Source organism: Malurus melanocephalus, unplaced genomic scaffold (genome assembly GCF_030028575.1).
Source record: "Malurus melanocephalus ecotype Western Australia unplaced genomic scaffold, MMel_1.1 scaffold_336, whole genome shotgun sequence".
NCBI lineage: Eukaryota > Metazoa > Chordata > Aves > Passeriformes > Maluridae > Malurus > Malurus melanocephalus.
Genome location: NW_026623568.1, coordinates 634,942 through 651,657, shown reverse-complemented (window position 1 = coordinate 651,657; position 16,716 = coordinate 634,942). Strand labels below are relative to the sequence as shown.

General features: G+C 38.6%; 1 protein-coding gene across 3 annotated transcripts in view; it reads left to right on the top strand.

The window, feature by feature from the left end:
- Positions 1 to 2,363: 2,363 nt before the first annotated feature.
- Positions 2,364 to 16,716, top strand: part of SPART (spartin) — a 17,232-nt gene continuing 2,879 nt past the window's right edge. The window contains exons 1-9 of one of the 3 annotated variants that reach the window (XM_057377975.1): positions 2,364 to 2,448; positions 4,200 to 4,251; positions 6,073 to 6,915; positions 8,026 to 8,223; positions 9,237 to 9,341; positions 11,200 to 11,329; positions 12,088 to 12,282; positions 13,245 to 13,403; positions 13,482 to 13,572. In XM_057377975.1, coding sequence (XP_057233958.1) covers positions 6,082 to 6,915; positions 8,026 to 8,223; positions 9,237 to 9,341; positions 11,200 to 11,329; positions 12,088 to 12,282; positions 13,245 to 13,403; positions 13,482 to 13,572 — 1,712 coding nt within the window. In that variant the 5' untranslated portion in view covers positions 2,364 to 2,448; positions 4,200 to 4,251; positions 6,073 to 6,081. The remainder of the gene's footprint in view (positions 2,449 to 4,199; positions 4,252 to 6,072; positions 6,916 to 8,025; positions 8,224 to 9,236; positions 9,342 to 11,199; positions 11,330 to 12,087; positions 12,283 to 13,244; positions 13,404 to 13,481; positions 13,573 to 16,716) is intronic. The other 2 variants (XM_057377976.1, XM_057377977.1) reach the window with 2 other exon arrangements.

Below are 16,716 nucleotides of genomic sequence, written 5' to 3'. Positions count from 1 at the left end.
CACCACCTCCCCCAGGTTTGCTAGCATTTACAGAGCAGTTTGAGATCCCTTGATGATTTCAGTGTTTGTTTAAATAGCTTGGAGAGATACATACATGCTGCTATACCTTAATACAGATATATGATACCACCTAGCTGGTATAGAACTTTATGTTATTAAAGTATAAAAAGGAGATATTTGGGAAAAAATATTTTTATGGAAGTGCAGAAAAAAATTAAGCAAGCCCAGAGTGGTTGTTAAGATTGAAATCACTARAAGTATACCTTACCATAAGGAGAATTAGCATTTATAAATTAGGTTGAAGACTTGTACAAAAAACCAGGCAGTTTAAAATTTGCAGATTCAGGTGAGGCAGAAGCAGTTTATTTCTATAGCTGCAGGAGGGAAGATGTCATGGTAGCGATTCAGCTCTCAGTCTAATTCTGACTTAAAGCAAAAGTACTAGGGCTTATACTAATTCACAGATACAAGTGGCCCTGYGAGGTGGGGGTGACACAGCAGAGCAGCATCTGGTGGAAAGAATGATTGTCAGGGCATGTGCCCGCACGTTCCTATAACAGCTGCAAGCACAGCTAGGCAGCTTGGTGCTCACCTGTCCAGGTCATCCCTCCCTTATTTGTGACACTGTTCTGCCCCTCATCAACTTCTGGACTTTGCAAGGTCTGCTCCCACAAAACAATGTTGGCAAAGGTACCCCCTGAACGGTTAAAAAAACTTTTAAGTCCTTCTATTGTCTTGCAGACCTGTTTCAAAAGAGAGTGCCACWTTTTGCCATAAAAATGTTTTTTATTTCCTTATAAGCTTTGCATATATGCACATACCATAATTCAGTGACAACTAGCTACCTAAGCACAATCTACCATCTGTTTAAACAAATGTTTAGGGCCCTCTTCACCAATCCAAACCCTCATCTGTCTCTATACTGCTTCATAAACAACCATTATTCTCACTGCTGCTTAGAATGAGGAACTCTCCCTGATTTGTGGACAGCCTGTCTCTCATCATAACTGCTGTGCAGAAAGAGGAACTCTCCCTGATTTGTGGACAGTTTGTCTCTCCTGCAGGTTGCTCTCTGTTTCTTGTCAGCAGGAACAGGACTGAAAAGCTTGGAGCACAGAATTCCTAGATTGATGTTGTGCTAGAAACCACAATGTGTGACAACTTTCCAGAGAAAATGAAGCTATGAGGTAAACCCATCTGCCAAGGGCAGTGCTGGACAGAGCTGCCACTACCTAAACTCAAATATTTACGATAAATTTCTTATGGTCTGTGGTCCTGAGTGTGTTAAAGGTTGATTTGTGATCAGTATACACATACAGTACCTGAGAGTGCAAGTTAATAAGCCTTAACAGGGCTGGAATACAGCAAGTTCTGGAAGAGATAGCACAGGTAAAGAGTCAATGCACCATGGAATTCACCTTTGCTAGATTTAACCTGGATAGAAATGTCCCATGTGGAGTCAAACTGCAAAAGATTTTTAGTATTTATTATCAAAGTTGCAAATCAATAATATATTGCCAGACTATATCCAGAAATCTGAGCAGTTGTTTCACTGAGAAGTTTGAAGGTGGATTGAGAACAAGTGTTCGTGTTCTAAGGAAAGTGCTGGATATTTACAGAGATTTTTTTTTTTTTTTTTCCTACAGCACCAGTGCAAAAATGCAGCTCCCCCAGCCTGCCCAGGCTGGCAAGTAAGTCTCCCCTGGAGACAGCCACTTCTGGAAATACAGCAACTCCCACCAGTGCAGCCTGCCATTGTGGCACAAATAAAGGGATATTCAAAAGAACATGTGAAAACATGACATAAAATGGGAGACTTCAGAACGACAGCTTTTAGACCTTATTTTTCCATTTTTGGATATTCATACCAACTCCATCACTAGAATCTGGGTATTTGTGCTTTCGCACACAGACTCTCACACTCACATGCAGATCATTGGAGTTACAGCTTCTTAAAAGTCGGAGACTATACATAATTGAACTACTAACTCATCATGAAGGGAAAGCCACTCGGCTACTGAGAAACAGGAAAAAGCCCCAACTTGCTATCACTGGGGCTGTACATTATTTTTCAGCTTGACACGTTGGTCCTAGATGATGGTCCGAGCCACAGAAACCAGAAGACAAAAAAGAAGCGATCTTCCACGTTCGCTTCTTAAATGAATTTACGGTGAAATGAAATGAACACGCAGACCTTTGTTTCCACCATACATCAATGGCATTTAAAATAACAAAGGGAAACAAAACAAAACACCAAACGCCAGGATAAATTGCGTCGTCCGGCGGGATCTATCAAACGCGTGAAACTCCACCCCCGTCTCTGGCCGGGTGACGCCAGAGCCGCGACCGTTCGGGCCCGCCCGCTGTCGCCTGACCCGGGCGGGGCAGGGGCGGCGCAGGCGTGGCTGGGCTCGGTGAGGCTCGGTGGAGGTAGAGGCGTCTGGCTCGGTGAGGCGGCCGCGGGGTCGGACCCCCTGAGTTTTCGGGGGTCCCTGCGGAGCCGGGGGCTGGTTGGAGCGGGACGGGCAGGGGAGGCCGCGGGAGGCATCGGAGCGATGGGGCCCTGCGGTGCGGCCGCGCTGCCGCCGGGGAGCCCCCACAGGCAGGTGGTGGGAGCGAGAGGCGGGGACGGGCGTCATCAGGGGAGGTTGAAGTAGCCCTGATGATAAATATTGAAAAGAGTGTTTTAAATTGTTATTTGTGAGAATACTTGGGAAAACTGCTCCTTGTATTCTGTCTTGTTTTGTTTTTAAAAGATTTGTATCAGGCAGTTTTGAGTTTCTTGAATCTGGAAAAACGTTGGTAGCGATGAGAAACTGGCAGGCACACAGCTAATGAAATAGTGTTAAGTAGCCGTCTTACATAACACTAAATTTTTTATGATGATCTTGGAATGTTTGGCCACGGAATGGTAGTACAGTGTACATCGGTGCTGCGAAAAACGTTAGTGCTGGGCAGCGCAGCTGCGAGATGAAGGGAATTATCTGCTCTACTGCTTTTCACTTTCTGTTTTAGAGAAGTGACAAGTAGGCACCCGGGGCCTAAAAGCTCTGTGGGGAGAGCATGAGATGGAGGTGCAAACCAAGGAGTCAGGAAGGACGTGCTTTCATTTGGCCAGAAATCATCTTAAAASAGCAGTAGAGGAGGAAAATAGGCATGCTGGCCTGGTGCTGGGRTAGCAGCCTGAGAAGAAGGTGTAGGTTTAAATGTCAGAGGATGGGGCTTACTGAAATATTTTGAGAGTAATTTTGAGAGTAGGAATTACTTTAATGTCACCAATTCTCTCTGTTGTGTAGTCTGTGATATTATCTAGCCTTATAAACTTTTTTTCTTGGTTTCAAAACTAGGAGTAGGCTACCACTTAATGAAGAATTTAAGGACTTCTTTAAACAAATAAATTTAAATAAGTTAAAAGCATAAAACGGTAAATTTTTCAGCTAGTGTAAGTTTATATTCTAGATAACATTTAATTCAGTTTGTTCTTTAAATTCTTGAAAGTTACTATTACTTTCTTAACTGCTCTTTCCTTACACAACTAAGGCTTAAACAATTCTGTTGGTATTGTACTTTTTAATTGGTGGCTGAGAGAAAAACAGTTGACAAATATGAAGAGCTCCTGGATTAAGGGTGGGTTTTTTTTTTGTTGGTTTTTTTTGTTTTTTTTTTAATTTGCTTTGTATTTTCCTCCCTTACTTCTCCATCAAGATTAGTGAGTTGGAAAGTGTAGCCTACCTCTGTCAGTCAGGATTTTTAATCCTTTTAATAAGCCTTAGGCTTCATGTTTACTGACTAGCAGTGAGATCCATCACCAACCTGTATTTTTGTTAATATACATTACTTTTTAATGAAGTGGGCTTTGCTGCTAAAGAGAAAGARTGGGTGAGATAGTAATTTACAATATCAAATTAAACTCAGGTTTCATTGTTGTACTGTAGCCTCCCTTGGCCAAGACATTTAAAACTACAGATTATATCTGGACAGAGACAAAGAGGGCTCAGGTGCTGGATTGATGTGTGATTATCTACAGTGCCCTTTAGCTCTTACCTCATTTTTTGACTGGTTTTCTCTGAGAYGAGTTCCTCTAAATCTTAATTAACACTAAGTGGTGCAGATCTGAGCTTATCTTAACTGGCCATAACAACAAAGGTTGGCTTGCAGTGCTCTCATTATTCAATAATACGTATTTCTCCATTCATTAGAGCTTTAAAACAGGGGAAATATGATTCAGCAGTTTCCAGAAGTGGGTTATAGGTAAGTATTAAAACATTCAGCACACTTAAATACTACATTAAGGTCACGCACTGACAATAGTAAACAAAGATATTTCTTAGATATGATCAGATTACTACTAACATATTCTGTTTCAGAGAATATTTATTCTTGTGTTGTGAGGGAGCAATTAGATAAGCTTAGTTAACACCATCCATTCTTTTGTGTTAATTTTAWTCAGTTATTAAGAATTAATGAAATTCAGTTTTTTGGGCTGACTTTTAGTTATCACATGTTTAGCTTTAAATCTACTGTGAAGTCCTTCCTCTATTTCCAAATGCTCTGCCAACCAAATGCATAATTTGGAGGTAACTATGCTGCACATATACTGCAAACTTGGGATGTTTCAGACAATCAGAGTTGTTGAGCCTGCTTTTGTATCTCTGCTGTGCACTAGTGCTGGGTGGACACTGATGGTGCTGACATCTCCATTTTATTACAGACCTTTTGTAGTGTCAGTTAAGACTGAGCTTTAGCAAGAACAGTGCTGCTGTCAGTATGACAAGTATACAGTGAATAGTAAATTAAATATTAAGTTGATATGTAGTTATGACTTTAGGATTTTACTTGATGTCTCTTCTTCTTATAGGGTAACAATCCCTAGCAAAATAATTATTTGAAATCTGTAAAGTATCTTTGCATTAGCCTCACCCAGAAAAAAACAAAATCGATAAACATGGGGCAGAGGCGAGTATTTTACTGCAGTTGTGTTCACACAAATGAATCATTTACTTAAAGCCGTAAGAAAGGACTTTATACAGGATTGGGGATGCAGGCACTAAAAATCTCAAATCAGTAAATCCTGCTCATAAAGAAGTAAACAGTGATGATTAAACAGATTAAACTGTTCTCAGTCTTCTAAACATTTTCTGTGTCTTGAGAACCTACAATTGCCTGATTTTCCTGAATTAACAATGCCTCTCAAGGCTGCCAGGAAAAAAGGAAATAATTGGAATTAATGATTTGTACTTTCTGCGTGTGGCCAAGACCAACAATATGCATATAGTTAAAACAATGAATTTATACATTTTAGAGTTCAAACAGACTTACTGGATTCTTCTCTGCTCTTCAGTTGTTGAAATACATGAGACGGTTTAAAGAATACATTCCAAGATAGACCTAGAACCTGCGACCCGGTATTTCCTGTTTTTGTCACCAGGGGAGCAAGGCTGCATTTTTGCAGCACCAATTGCCTTATCTCACTCCATAAACATTGTAAAAGAAATAAGTAGTTCCCTGTTTTTATTCTATAAAGCGCAGCTTTAACTGTTCGAAGTATTTCACAGTTCAGAATGTGGATGTTAGTTGAAGTTGGTCAAGATTTGTTTAAATATGTTGAGTGCTTTCTTTTAAATTATTCAAGTGGAAATGTACTTTTTGTAAGTTCAGCCTTTATTTAAATAGAAAAAAATGGTAACTGATTTTTTTAATACCTTAGAGATGTTTTTGAAAATGTTAGATTTTAAAAAAGTTATTTGTTAACTCCTCTTGTTTGCTACTGATCTTGAAGATGAAAAATTTGGTATCAGTCATGTCCATCTTCTTCTGATGTTTAACTTCTAGGAAATTAAAATCTGTCATGTAACTAGATTTGATAATTATAGATTCCTTGCTGTCTTGGAATCAGGCCAACTGAATCTTAGTGTTATTAGGAGATAACCATAACATACCAGACACTGTTCCAAGCAACTAGATAGATTCCTGCTAATACTTGCAGTATGGTCATCATTAAGAACACATTTTCTTCTAAGGTAAGCATTGTTTGGCTTTCTCTCTGTATATTCTTATTGATTTTTATTCCAGTTTGCAGTAATGGAACAGCTGGAGGATCCAGTTACACAAGAAGATGCAAATATTAAAGCCATTAATGAAGAGTACAGGAAAGCCTTTATTTTTATCAATAAAGGTCTGAGTACAGATGAATTGGGTCAGAAGGAAGAGGCAAGAAGTTACTATAAGCAAGGGCTTGACCACTTGCTCCGAGGAGTTAGCATTCCATCAGAGGGTCCTGCGTGTGTAGGGTCCCAGTGGGAGTCTGCCAGGCAAATGCAGCAGAAGATGAGGGAGACCCTGCAAAATGTTCGTGCTCGACTTGGCATTCTAGAACAAAACACCCCGCCAATAGAAGCAAGTCCTGCTATGATGGATACCCGTCCTGCGGTGCCCAAGTTGTACCCATCCATTCCTTCCAAAGAAAAGCCGGAAAGACCCCCTGCCCCTCGTTCTCTGTTTGTAGCAAGTCAGCCACCTGCAGCAGATGGAGATGTTGCAGTGATAGGTCAGGGGCAAATCCCAGCTATGAGTCCATCATCTGCAAAACCTCTTTGTCTGCCAAACGAAGCACCCCCTGCCTATACTCCTCAAGCTACCAATGGCCACTTTACTGTGTCTTACGGCACAGACTCAGGGGAGTTTTCTTCTGTGAGTGAGGACTACTACAACAATAAGTGTAGTCAGCCACCTCCTTTGGAAAACCTGGGAGTGGATGCAGATGAGCTTATCCTGATTCCCCAAGGAGTGCAGATATTTTTTGTGACTCCTGATGGGCAGGTTAGTGCTCCTTCATATCCTGGATATCTGCGTATCGTGAAGTTCTTGGATACACAAAGTGAAGCTGCTCGGAATCRTCCGCCTGCCTTTCTTCAGGTAACAGGAAAATGAGTTTCTCCTTTACTTAAAATGTCAAGAACTGTCATAAAACTCTTAACAGGCAATCTTAAGTTCTTGCTCCTCCGAGCCTAACAATCTGTGTGATAATATGAAGGATGTCGCAGGTGTTGYAGAAATGGATTTTTGCAAGTACACACTTTCATGATTCTTTCTGTGAAAAGCACCTGTGTGTCTTCCCAAAGTTTTCAAGTACTGACTATTCTGATGAGTTCCAATGTGTAAAGGAGTTGACTTAACATGTCTTTTCATTTCATAAAATTGACTTCTTTCATCACATAGAGAAGATGTGTTGATTCATCTATTGTAACAAATCACTATAAAATGGGTTGGGTGCTACCTGCTTCATTCTCGTTGCAGCTATGACAGCTGATAATTTGAAATTTGAGGGTCCACGTTAATCCAGACTCAGAACTACAAATAAAAAAGATGCATTGTTTTTACTTTTTCAATCCTTACTTGCTTCATGTGGGCATGTTCTGTAATGAGGATTGTGTTTCTGGTCTGGATTCTGACTTAGGATCTCTTTGTTTGGGGTCTGCTGGTTCAGCTCTACCCATGTTAGCAGTCTTCAACAGTAGGCCAGTAACAGCCATGCATTTCTGTTTGTCTTATCAAATAAACCTGTCCTGAGATGTACAGAGTGGTACAGGCACTGTGAATCCTGACTTGTTTGACAGTTCTTTTCATCTCACCCTCAAAATGAGACTTCAGTTAAGAGGATGCCAGCCTGAACTATTGTCCTGTGATTAGTATTTTGTCTATATTAGAYTGTCAGAACTGATCAAGAGTGGTATTTCCAGAATCACATGGCTTTGGTTTTTTGGGGATTTTTTTTAAATATTTTTCAAGATGGCATAAGGCTTTTTATTTTTCATCATAGAGTCATAAAATATTTGAGTTTGGGTTGGAAGGGACCATAAAGATTCATTTAATTCCAACCGTGCTGCTTTCAGCAGGGAACCTCTCACTAGAAGGTTCCACTAGAATCTTTATGGAAAATGTAATTTGTGGTACTTAYCAGTATGTTCTGCCTGTCTTTCTTTTTAAAAGCATCCTTTGATTCTTTCATGTACTTGGCTTTTCTAGGTCTGTGACTGGTTGTATCCTCTGATGTGTAACCAGTCTCCTGTTCTGTGCTGCAGTACTGGGGTCTACATGTTCCCTGACACAATGTCCCAGATACCAGGGTCCTACGTAGGAGTAGTGCTGTCTTCAGAACTTCCCGCAGCTGACAGAGAGCTGTTCGAGGATCTCTTGAAACAGATGTCTGACCTACGAATCCAGGTGAATTTCTGTCCTGTCTGTTATAAGCCAATGAGGAAATCATCAATATGTTCTCACATTTATATTTAGTTGTGTAAAATGGCAAATTTTTGTCTTGGTTGGTAAGCTCATCAGTAAGAAGTAGAGAAAGCAGCCACTATTAGGCAGCTTTGTCATGAAACTGTAGGTCCTATGAGTTGAGAGGACAGAAATTTTAAAATACTAAATAAAATACTAATTACTAATGTTGTAAGCACAGAGCAGAATTTGAGGCCATTTTTTCTGTTTTCTCTATTTTTCTGAAAGAGAACATAGGACTTAAAATGAAATTACATGTTCAGGAGATTATGCATACACACAAGGAAAAACATGCTCAGAACTCTCTGTGTGGTTTTAAGGATACCATTCTTGGAATATTGTGCCCAAATGTGTCTGCAGTTCGAAAATGTTGASCCACCTCAGAGAAGATCTGTGAAAATAGTATTAGAAAATAGATTCAAAATCTGCCTTCCAGTGGGATCTCTAAATAGGTAAATCTGGTGCCTTGCTGCAATACATTGTTGRCAGGTAGAGAAAATAGCAAATAGCTCCCCTCAGTCTAACAAAGATGCAATARGATTCAGTGACTTGAAACAAAGTGGGAAATACTACTCTAAGAGCACTGGAGCATCATTTCAGGAAGAGTGATACTCAGTAACTACTTTAAAGATCATAGCATGATTAAATCTTTTCATGAAAGCATTTTGTTGAATCACCAAAATCTGAATGCAGTGATGATGAAGGACCAGACTCTGAGGGCAGAGTTCTGTTATGGTATAAATTCTGGTGAGTTCAGCAGGGAATTTCACTAGCACAGAAGGCCACTAATTTTTACTTAAAAGGGGCAACTACTACAGAATTATGTGATATTGACTCCCTGGATAAAATTGTGGCATTTTTCCTGCGTAGAAATAGTTCAAATTTGATATCTAATTGGTTCCTTATTTTCCTAAAACTACATGTTTTTGTTAATGTTCCCTGATAYGATGTCACAGGTGCCAGGATCCCTTGAGAGAGTAGGGGTATTTTCAGAGCTCCCAGCAGCTGAGAGGGCACATTTTGAAGATAAATTTAAACAGAAGTCTGGCCACAAAGTCCAGGTAAATGCCAGGACATTCCAAAATTCTATAGTTTAAAAAAAAAAATGGTCACAGAAATGCATGTTGGAATTTCTGATTTGATTGCCAGCAGCTGTGTATGCTGTGTCCTGTAGTTTTGTTTTTTGTTGGTTTTTTTTGTTTTTTTCTTTTGGGTGGAAGGTTTTTTTGGTTGGCTTGGTTTTTTTTTTTTGGTTTTTTTTTTTTTTTTTTTTTTTTTTTTTTTTTTTTTTTTTTTTTTTTTTTTTTTTTTTTTTTCTTTTGTTTGTTTTGTTTTGTTCGGATTCTTGTCAAACACTGATTCAGTTACTGCAGGCTGCCGCGTTTTTCAAATCAGCATATTTCTGAAATTTTAAGAACTCTGATATATCACCAATATTTCAAAGCCTAGTCTGATGGCTGTTTAATGTGTCTGTTTCACATAGTACTCATGAGGATCTAATTGACAACTATATTTAGTATAATTATAGTACTGTCTTATTAGAGAATCCATTTCTGCTCCTTCAGTGTAGTCCTTCGAAGTCTTGTTGACTGATATTCTATATAGTGGCCCAAACTGTGGTGTAACTAAATTGCGTCTGGAACATAGTTTGGGACTTTTAATAGTTTTTTTTTTTGTTTTTGTTTGTTTGTTTTTTGCCTATAGCTGTTTATTGAGGTAATTTCTCCTGCCCAGCCCCCAGTGTTTTGGTCACATGCTGAAGACCTTTTCTGAAAGTGACATTTCACACTACTGTCAAGCAGTAATTGATAATATAGTACATGTCAGTGATACATTGTTAACCTTCTGGGTAGCAGCATTCTAATCTACTCTTTTCTGCAATATTCAGCTATGTGCAATACACTGCTTTTATGTTCAGTAGATATTTTAGGGGAATTTAAGAATTCCATGTAATCGCAAATACTAGTCTATCTAGTGTATTCTGTTCTGCCGATGGGTTTAACTATAAATGCTTTCATTTGGACTCTTCTAGACTAAACATTTTTTTTTCTTTCTGTCATTAACCAGCGGTGTTTTTAATCTTTGAGATGTCTGGGTCTTTTATTTAYTTTTACACTGGAAGAGTTCTCTTAACAAAAACTTAAATCTGCTACAAATTTTTTAGCTTTCTGTAATTAAAGTTTAATTATACATTGTCTGTGAACTGTGTAAAGTGATGTTACACTTTTTAGAAGCACTAAGCAGAATGTGCTGGTGCTGGTTGCTGTATTTGAATGATTAGCTACTCCAGAAACTGTAGAGTTTGATGTGAAGTCACAAAGAACCTGTCCACACAGCTTTAAATAGGGATCAGTATTGTGCACAGTTTGATGTTTTCCTTGGTTGTGCCAGTCCGAAAAAGCAGCAACAGCACACAGCATGAATAATCTCCTTTATTATTGAAATTGGGAAGAAAGGATGAGGAACAAAACAACCAGAACAGCTGCATTCCTTTACTGCAGCTGGATCCCCTAACCAAACACTGCAGTTTCCATGCTGAATAAAAACAGAGTTCTGCCTGTTATGAGTAGAGAAAAATGAGAGATGGACAAGTTTCTTATCTGTTTTGCTAGTGAACTTGTAGTGTAATTTTTCCCTGCTTAGCTATTTGGCCATATGGCTGCATTGGCAAGCAACTCTTTTCACTGTCTGGATGTAAAAAGTACACAAAAAAGCTGACCTGTCTGATAAACTTTTTTGGGTGTTTAGCATTTCTGTGAAAAAAGTAATTGAGTCTTAAATTTCCCTTGAGTTCCTGTACACTTAACCAAGGCATGTACGACATTAGTATTACTTGACAATGGATGTATACGATCTAAACCAGAAATCCCAATGATACGTTGCAAAGTAGATGCTCAGATGTTTGTTTTCACTTGTCAGCCTTCAGAAGCCTGCAGTGATACAGTTCACTTGCCTCAGACTGTCCATTTGCAGCCACAACCTGAAGAAGCAGAAGATCAGAAAGAGTTACCAGAATGGAGTGAGAAAGTTGCCCATGGAATCTTGTCAGGTACAGTTGTAATAAGGGAACCGTGTTGAATAGAAACCAATGTGAGTGACATTTAAACAGTATTTTGACCTAATTGCATGTATGCTGATAGAAGCTGAGTGGTCAAAAGTAGTTGTTCATTAGTTTCTGTGTTGATCTTCTCAAGGATGCCTTGATGAGCTTTATAAAAAACATGCAGAATACAAATMCATTGCCAACAGTTTGTTTATTGCAAAGGAGTTTGGCTCCTCGTTTGACTGTTAGACTATCACCTGCTATGACTCAGATGCCTGTGTGGACATCCATTACAGATGGCATTTATTGTGATTTCTGCAGATAAATGTGGGGTTCTTTTTCCTTGGAGATCCTTTYGAATATACTAATGACCACCAGCTGATTGTAATAAATATGATTCTGCAAGGAAGGATAGAGGGTTGGGTTGCATGTGTCATTTGTGTTAATAACATTGAGATATGCACTTTTCACTTCTGACTCAGCTGACACTTGCATATCTATTAAAAAAACTGAGTATCTGCATTAGGTTCACATTTGGACATGGGCTGGCTGTATTAAACTTAAATAAAATTAATTTCAAAAGTGGTAGTGTAGGTGCAGAAATTACTGCAGGACTTCTTTGCTGGCACATTCAGGTTGAACTATAATTGCAAACTGTAATCAGGAATGTTTCTAAAGTGAGTGCTGTAGAGGCAGAGGGATAGCTGAAGGAATCATAGTCTGTAAAATTGTACATACTAAGAAAAACAATTTTTGCCTTGAAGGTGCATCTTGGGTAAGCTGGGGCCTAATGAAAGGAGCAGAATACACTGGTAAAGCTATTCACAAAGGAGCTTCTAAACTGCGAGAGCACATTCAGCCAGAAGAAAAGCCTGTGGAAGTCAACCCAACTGTAGCAAAGAGTCTTCATGTAGCAAAACAGGCCACTGGAGGAGCTGTGAAAGTCAGCCAATTATTAGGTAAAAATTTCCATCTTATACAATATAATATTTTTGCCTTAACTAATAAAAACTTCATAAAATGCGAGCTGTTTTCTCTAGCTGGTAAACTAGAGGAGGTACTGACCTGATAAAATCCAGAGATCAGTAGTTTGTGCCCCATGATGTCCTGCAAGAGATGTGCTTTAGGACTAGTACATATTACTTGGCCCATAGACATCTTTTTTTTTCCCTAAAAGAATAGTCTGTATAGTCTTAAGTTTAATCTGCTTTTGAAAGTTTTAGACAATGAAAAATAGTTTCTCTTTTATTTTGATAACCATGTCTTTTAAAAGCTCTACTCTCACTGGTTATTAATACTTAATACCCCYAGAGAATGTGTGTGTGCATATTTTTAAACACACACACCTGAAACAAGTCTATTTGACTATATATCAATATCAAGATAGAAATGCCTTAGTGTTTAGAGGTGTGTGGCACCTCTTAGTAACTTCTCTTTATTATTTATTTGCATATAATGTTTATATTTACTGTCTAGTGACTCATCCAAGTGTAAAAGTAAATTTGGCTGATGTTATAAAACTACTTTGAAGAGCTAGAATGCTTGTAAGAAAGATTTCTACAGAAGACAAGTCAGGAAAGCAGCAGCTTGTTCTCTATCTGCAAGTTGGAAATAATAAAGCAATGGAAACAGTTTCTTGAAATTTGAGTTTGAGTGTTTCTTTTGAGGCACTTTTTACCCACAAGGCCAACCTTACTTGTCTCTTAGGATTTGGAGCTATATAGAACCTGAAAAATAAAGTTGCTTGGTATCAGTTGGGCACTTAGATGTGGATTAAAGTCTGTGTTTCAAATAAGCATATTTAAATAGAAGCATCATGTAACACTTTAGTGAAGCCTCCTTTTAATTATGAGTAAAGATATTTAAAGAAGGATGTTCTATATTCTTATTTAATAATGTGCATACTATTGTTTTATGGTAGTTGAAGGGGTGTGTTCTATAGCAAGCTGTGTTGGAAAGGAGCTGGCTCCACATGTGAAGAAGCATGGCAGCAAATTAGTTCCAGAATCCCTTAAGAAAGATAAAGATGGCAAATCTACTTTTGATGGTGCTCTGGTTGTAGCAGCAAGTGGAGTTCAAGGTAATAAAAATTCCTTACACTTTTTCAATTGCAAATTTTTTATAGCATGGTCTCATATAAACTGATTGTTTCCTACAGGGCTTTCAACAGTGTGGCAAGGTTTAGAAAGTGCAGCGAAGTGCATTGCTAAAAGTGTTTCAACTGAGACTGTAAAAACCGTCAAATACAAGTAAGATATGTTTTTATTGTTTTCATCTTCTACAGCACACTGTTAATGTGTTTGAATATCAGGAAAAAAAAGCTTATGCAAGTCCAGGGGAAGCAGCTGAAACACCTGATTTCCTATAATTATGTAGCATGTGATAAAAGTGGTAACTGCACAGTAATGAGCACCTCCTGTATGCAAAAATCTGAAACGAGTAAATGATTGTAAGAAATATGTTTTAGTTCTTTGTAGAAGTATTACAGGCTGTTGCAGGCTTTGCAAATTTGCTTCAGGCAAATTGCTATTGCTTCAGGCTGTTGCAAATAATGTTCAGATTTATATCTTCGCTCTGTGGTATAGTGTAATTATGAAAAAAAATTACTGGTTTAAACCTCTCAGGTCTAATCCTGAATTTATACAAACTTAGCTAAATTTATGAAAAATGAAAGAGCCTCATCTATCAGCAGGTTTGGCTAAAGCGAGAAGGTACAAAAGAAAACAATTTTGTAAGGAAATCTAAGGCATATATAGCAATAGTAGAACAGGCTTGACTTGCAAAATACAGATGTTCTTAGAAAAAGATAGTGGGGAAGAGGACAATAACATTTGGGATAAAGATGATATTACTAAGATGATGGAAAGATGAGAGCTGTATGTATGTACTGGRAGATGCTGTGGAGAATAAAGGAATATATTGAAAGAACTCTGAAACATGAAAGGCACCCCTCACAAAAAGGGCAGTAGATTTAATAGAAAGTGAAGAGTAAGCAAAAGCAAGCAGGTTAAATGGAATCGATGATAAGTGAAGCAAAAGAGATATTAAACGGATTACTGAAAGTGCATACAGGCTACAAACAGATGATAACAAGATAAACATCAGCATACAGTATTAAGCAGATTGGCATTCAGGGTTGTGTTACAACATAAATTCATGTTAATSCTTCCATTTTAGATACAAATATAGGAAATACGGATATAGGCAGAAAAGAGATACTATGAGTGAAAAACAATAAGTAACTACCTGTTGCAGCTAACTACAATATGATTGAAAATGTTTGATATGTAATCTTTAAAATCTATCCTTATAATTATTTAAAATGCTACATAATCTCCTTTTTGCAAGCTGTTCTTTATTTCAGTGACAAAGATTTCTGCCACTCAAAATACCAGTGAGCGAGTTAAATTCCATTTAATGGAAAAAAAAAGGAGCACCATCAGTGTTTCTAAATTAAAAAAGGGCTAAAACTTAGCTGCTGTACCTTTGTGGATGGAATTGTAAAGAGATGCTCATCATGTGCATGTTGATTGAAATAAGAGAAAACATAGCTTGAGAAATAATATTTCTCCCAAAGTTCCATGCCATAAAAAACTACTTAAATAAATGCAGTGTACATATCTGCATGATTAAAAAAAAGTTTAAAATTATGCAATTGAGACAGGCAAACTCAAAAATTTGTTACCAGACATTAATAAGTTGTTAGACTTACTGTATTGGATAAGCTACAGTCTTACTTTAAATGAGGTTACTTATTTTACTGATACTATGCTGGTTTATAATATTCCTGAGGTGAAAATAATGGAATTAAGACACTAATCAAACTTGACAAATACTTTTGCTGTGAGATTAATTCTGTGACCTACAAATCCAGTGTTGATGATTCAAGGCTGTTGCTCTATCAGAGAATTAAAAGCACAACAAAAACCCCACTAATTCTTTCTATTTGGTTTCACTGTTAGTTCCAGCCACTAGCTGCTCTGGCTGCTGTACTGCTATATTGTAGATTTTTTTATTCTTTTATATTCTTTGCTTCTCTCTAGCCTTATCTTGGGGTCCTCAAAGAATGTCTGCCCACATCAAGCACAGGGAAAAAGTAAATCTGCTGACTGCTGGGATTCTAATGCTGCCAGGAATACTTTAGTTTGTCTGACCGAGGTGCTCTCTGGGGAAATGTCTGGCTACCCAGAACCGTTGGAATTACTGCTCTCACTGTACTCAGTGTATGCACACTGTCCTCCCTTCAGTGTGCTCTCTGTATACAATTGAGTCATTAGTATGAGATTGCCAACTTGCCCACTAAAGCATAAAGAAGTTGGACTTACAGCCCATGTCAAAGACTAAAGGTTTTTATGTCTTCCTAATTTTCATCATGTCCTTAAGATAGTTTAGTTGAACCTTTTGGAGTCTTGTATCATGCAGCAATCCAGGTGGGGTCTCACAAGAGAAGATCAGAGGGGCAGAATTCCCTCCCTCGGCCTGCTAGCCAAACTGCTTTGGATGCAGCCCAGGGTGCAGTTGGCTTTCTATATAGATGGTATAGGAATTTTACCTAAGAACTTAGGTGAGAAGGAGTCTTTAGTTATTGCACAAAACTTCTCTTCCTCCCTCCCCCTCTCCCCCTTTCTTATGGTGCTATAGATAAGCTTTCTACTCTTCAAAATTAGAGGGACAAGATGGAGAAAGACTGGAAGGGTGCTTGGAAAAAAAAAAAGTACAAGCAATTGATCTGATAGAGGAACAGCCTTTACTCAAATGGCTTAATAAATTCTAATTGTATTCTTTAGGCATTCAAGCACTGTGCTTATTACTTGTTGTCTCGGTTTGGAAAAGACAGGTGTTTGCTTATGAAGGCAGGGACCTCCCTTGGAGTGGTGGGTATGATCCCCCTTTCCCTCCGAATTATTATAGCTTTGGAAGAAATCAYGGGCTTTCAGGCAAGAATATGGGTAAAAGGGAATAACAGTTTTTACTAATATATATATATATATATATATATAACAAGGTGAAACAAGTAACAATAAAAAGAGCAACACACAGCCCAGTCCCAAACCCAGTGACAGCCTTACAGAGACACAGTCTCCCCCTTGGTGAAGTTACAGTTCCGTTGGCAGAGACGCTGTTGGCTCCCRGCCGGGTAAGGTGGGTGTGACGATTCTTCGGAGGCTGCAGGGGACATGGTGGYGGTCCTGGCTGGCTCAGATCTCCCGCGGCGCCAATGATCGATACAAAATGGCAGAGGTGGATGGAGAAAAGTTTCTCTGCAAAACTCAGCAGAAAACGCTGATCTCCTCTGGACAGCAAGAAACCCAGGACCGCAAAGAGACGAGCAGGAATCCCGCGGTTGTGAGACGGGATGGAGCAGAGTTCACACCCCTGAAGCTGGAATCCCC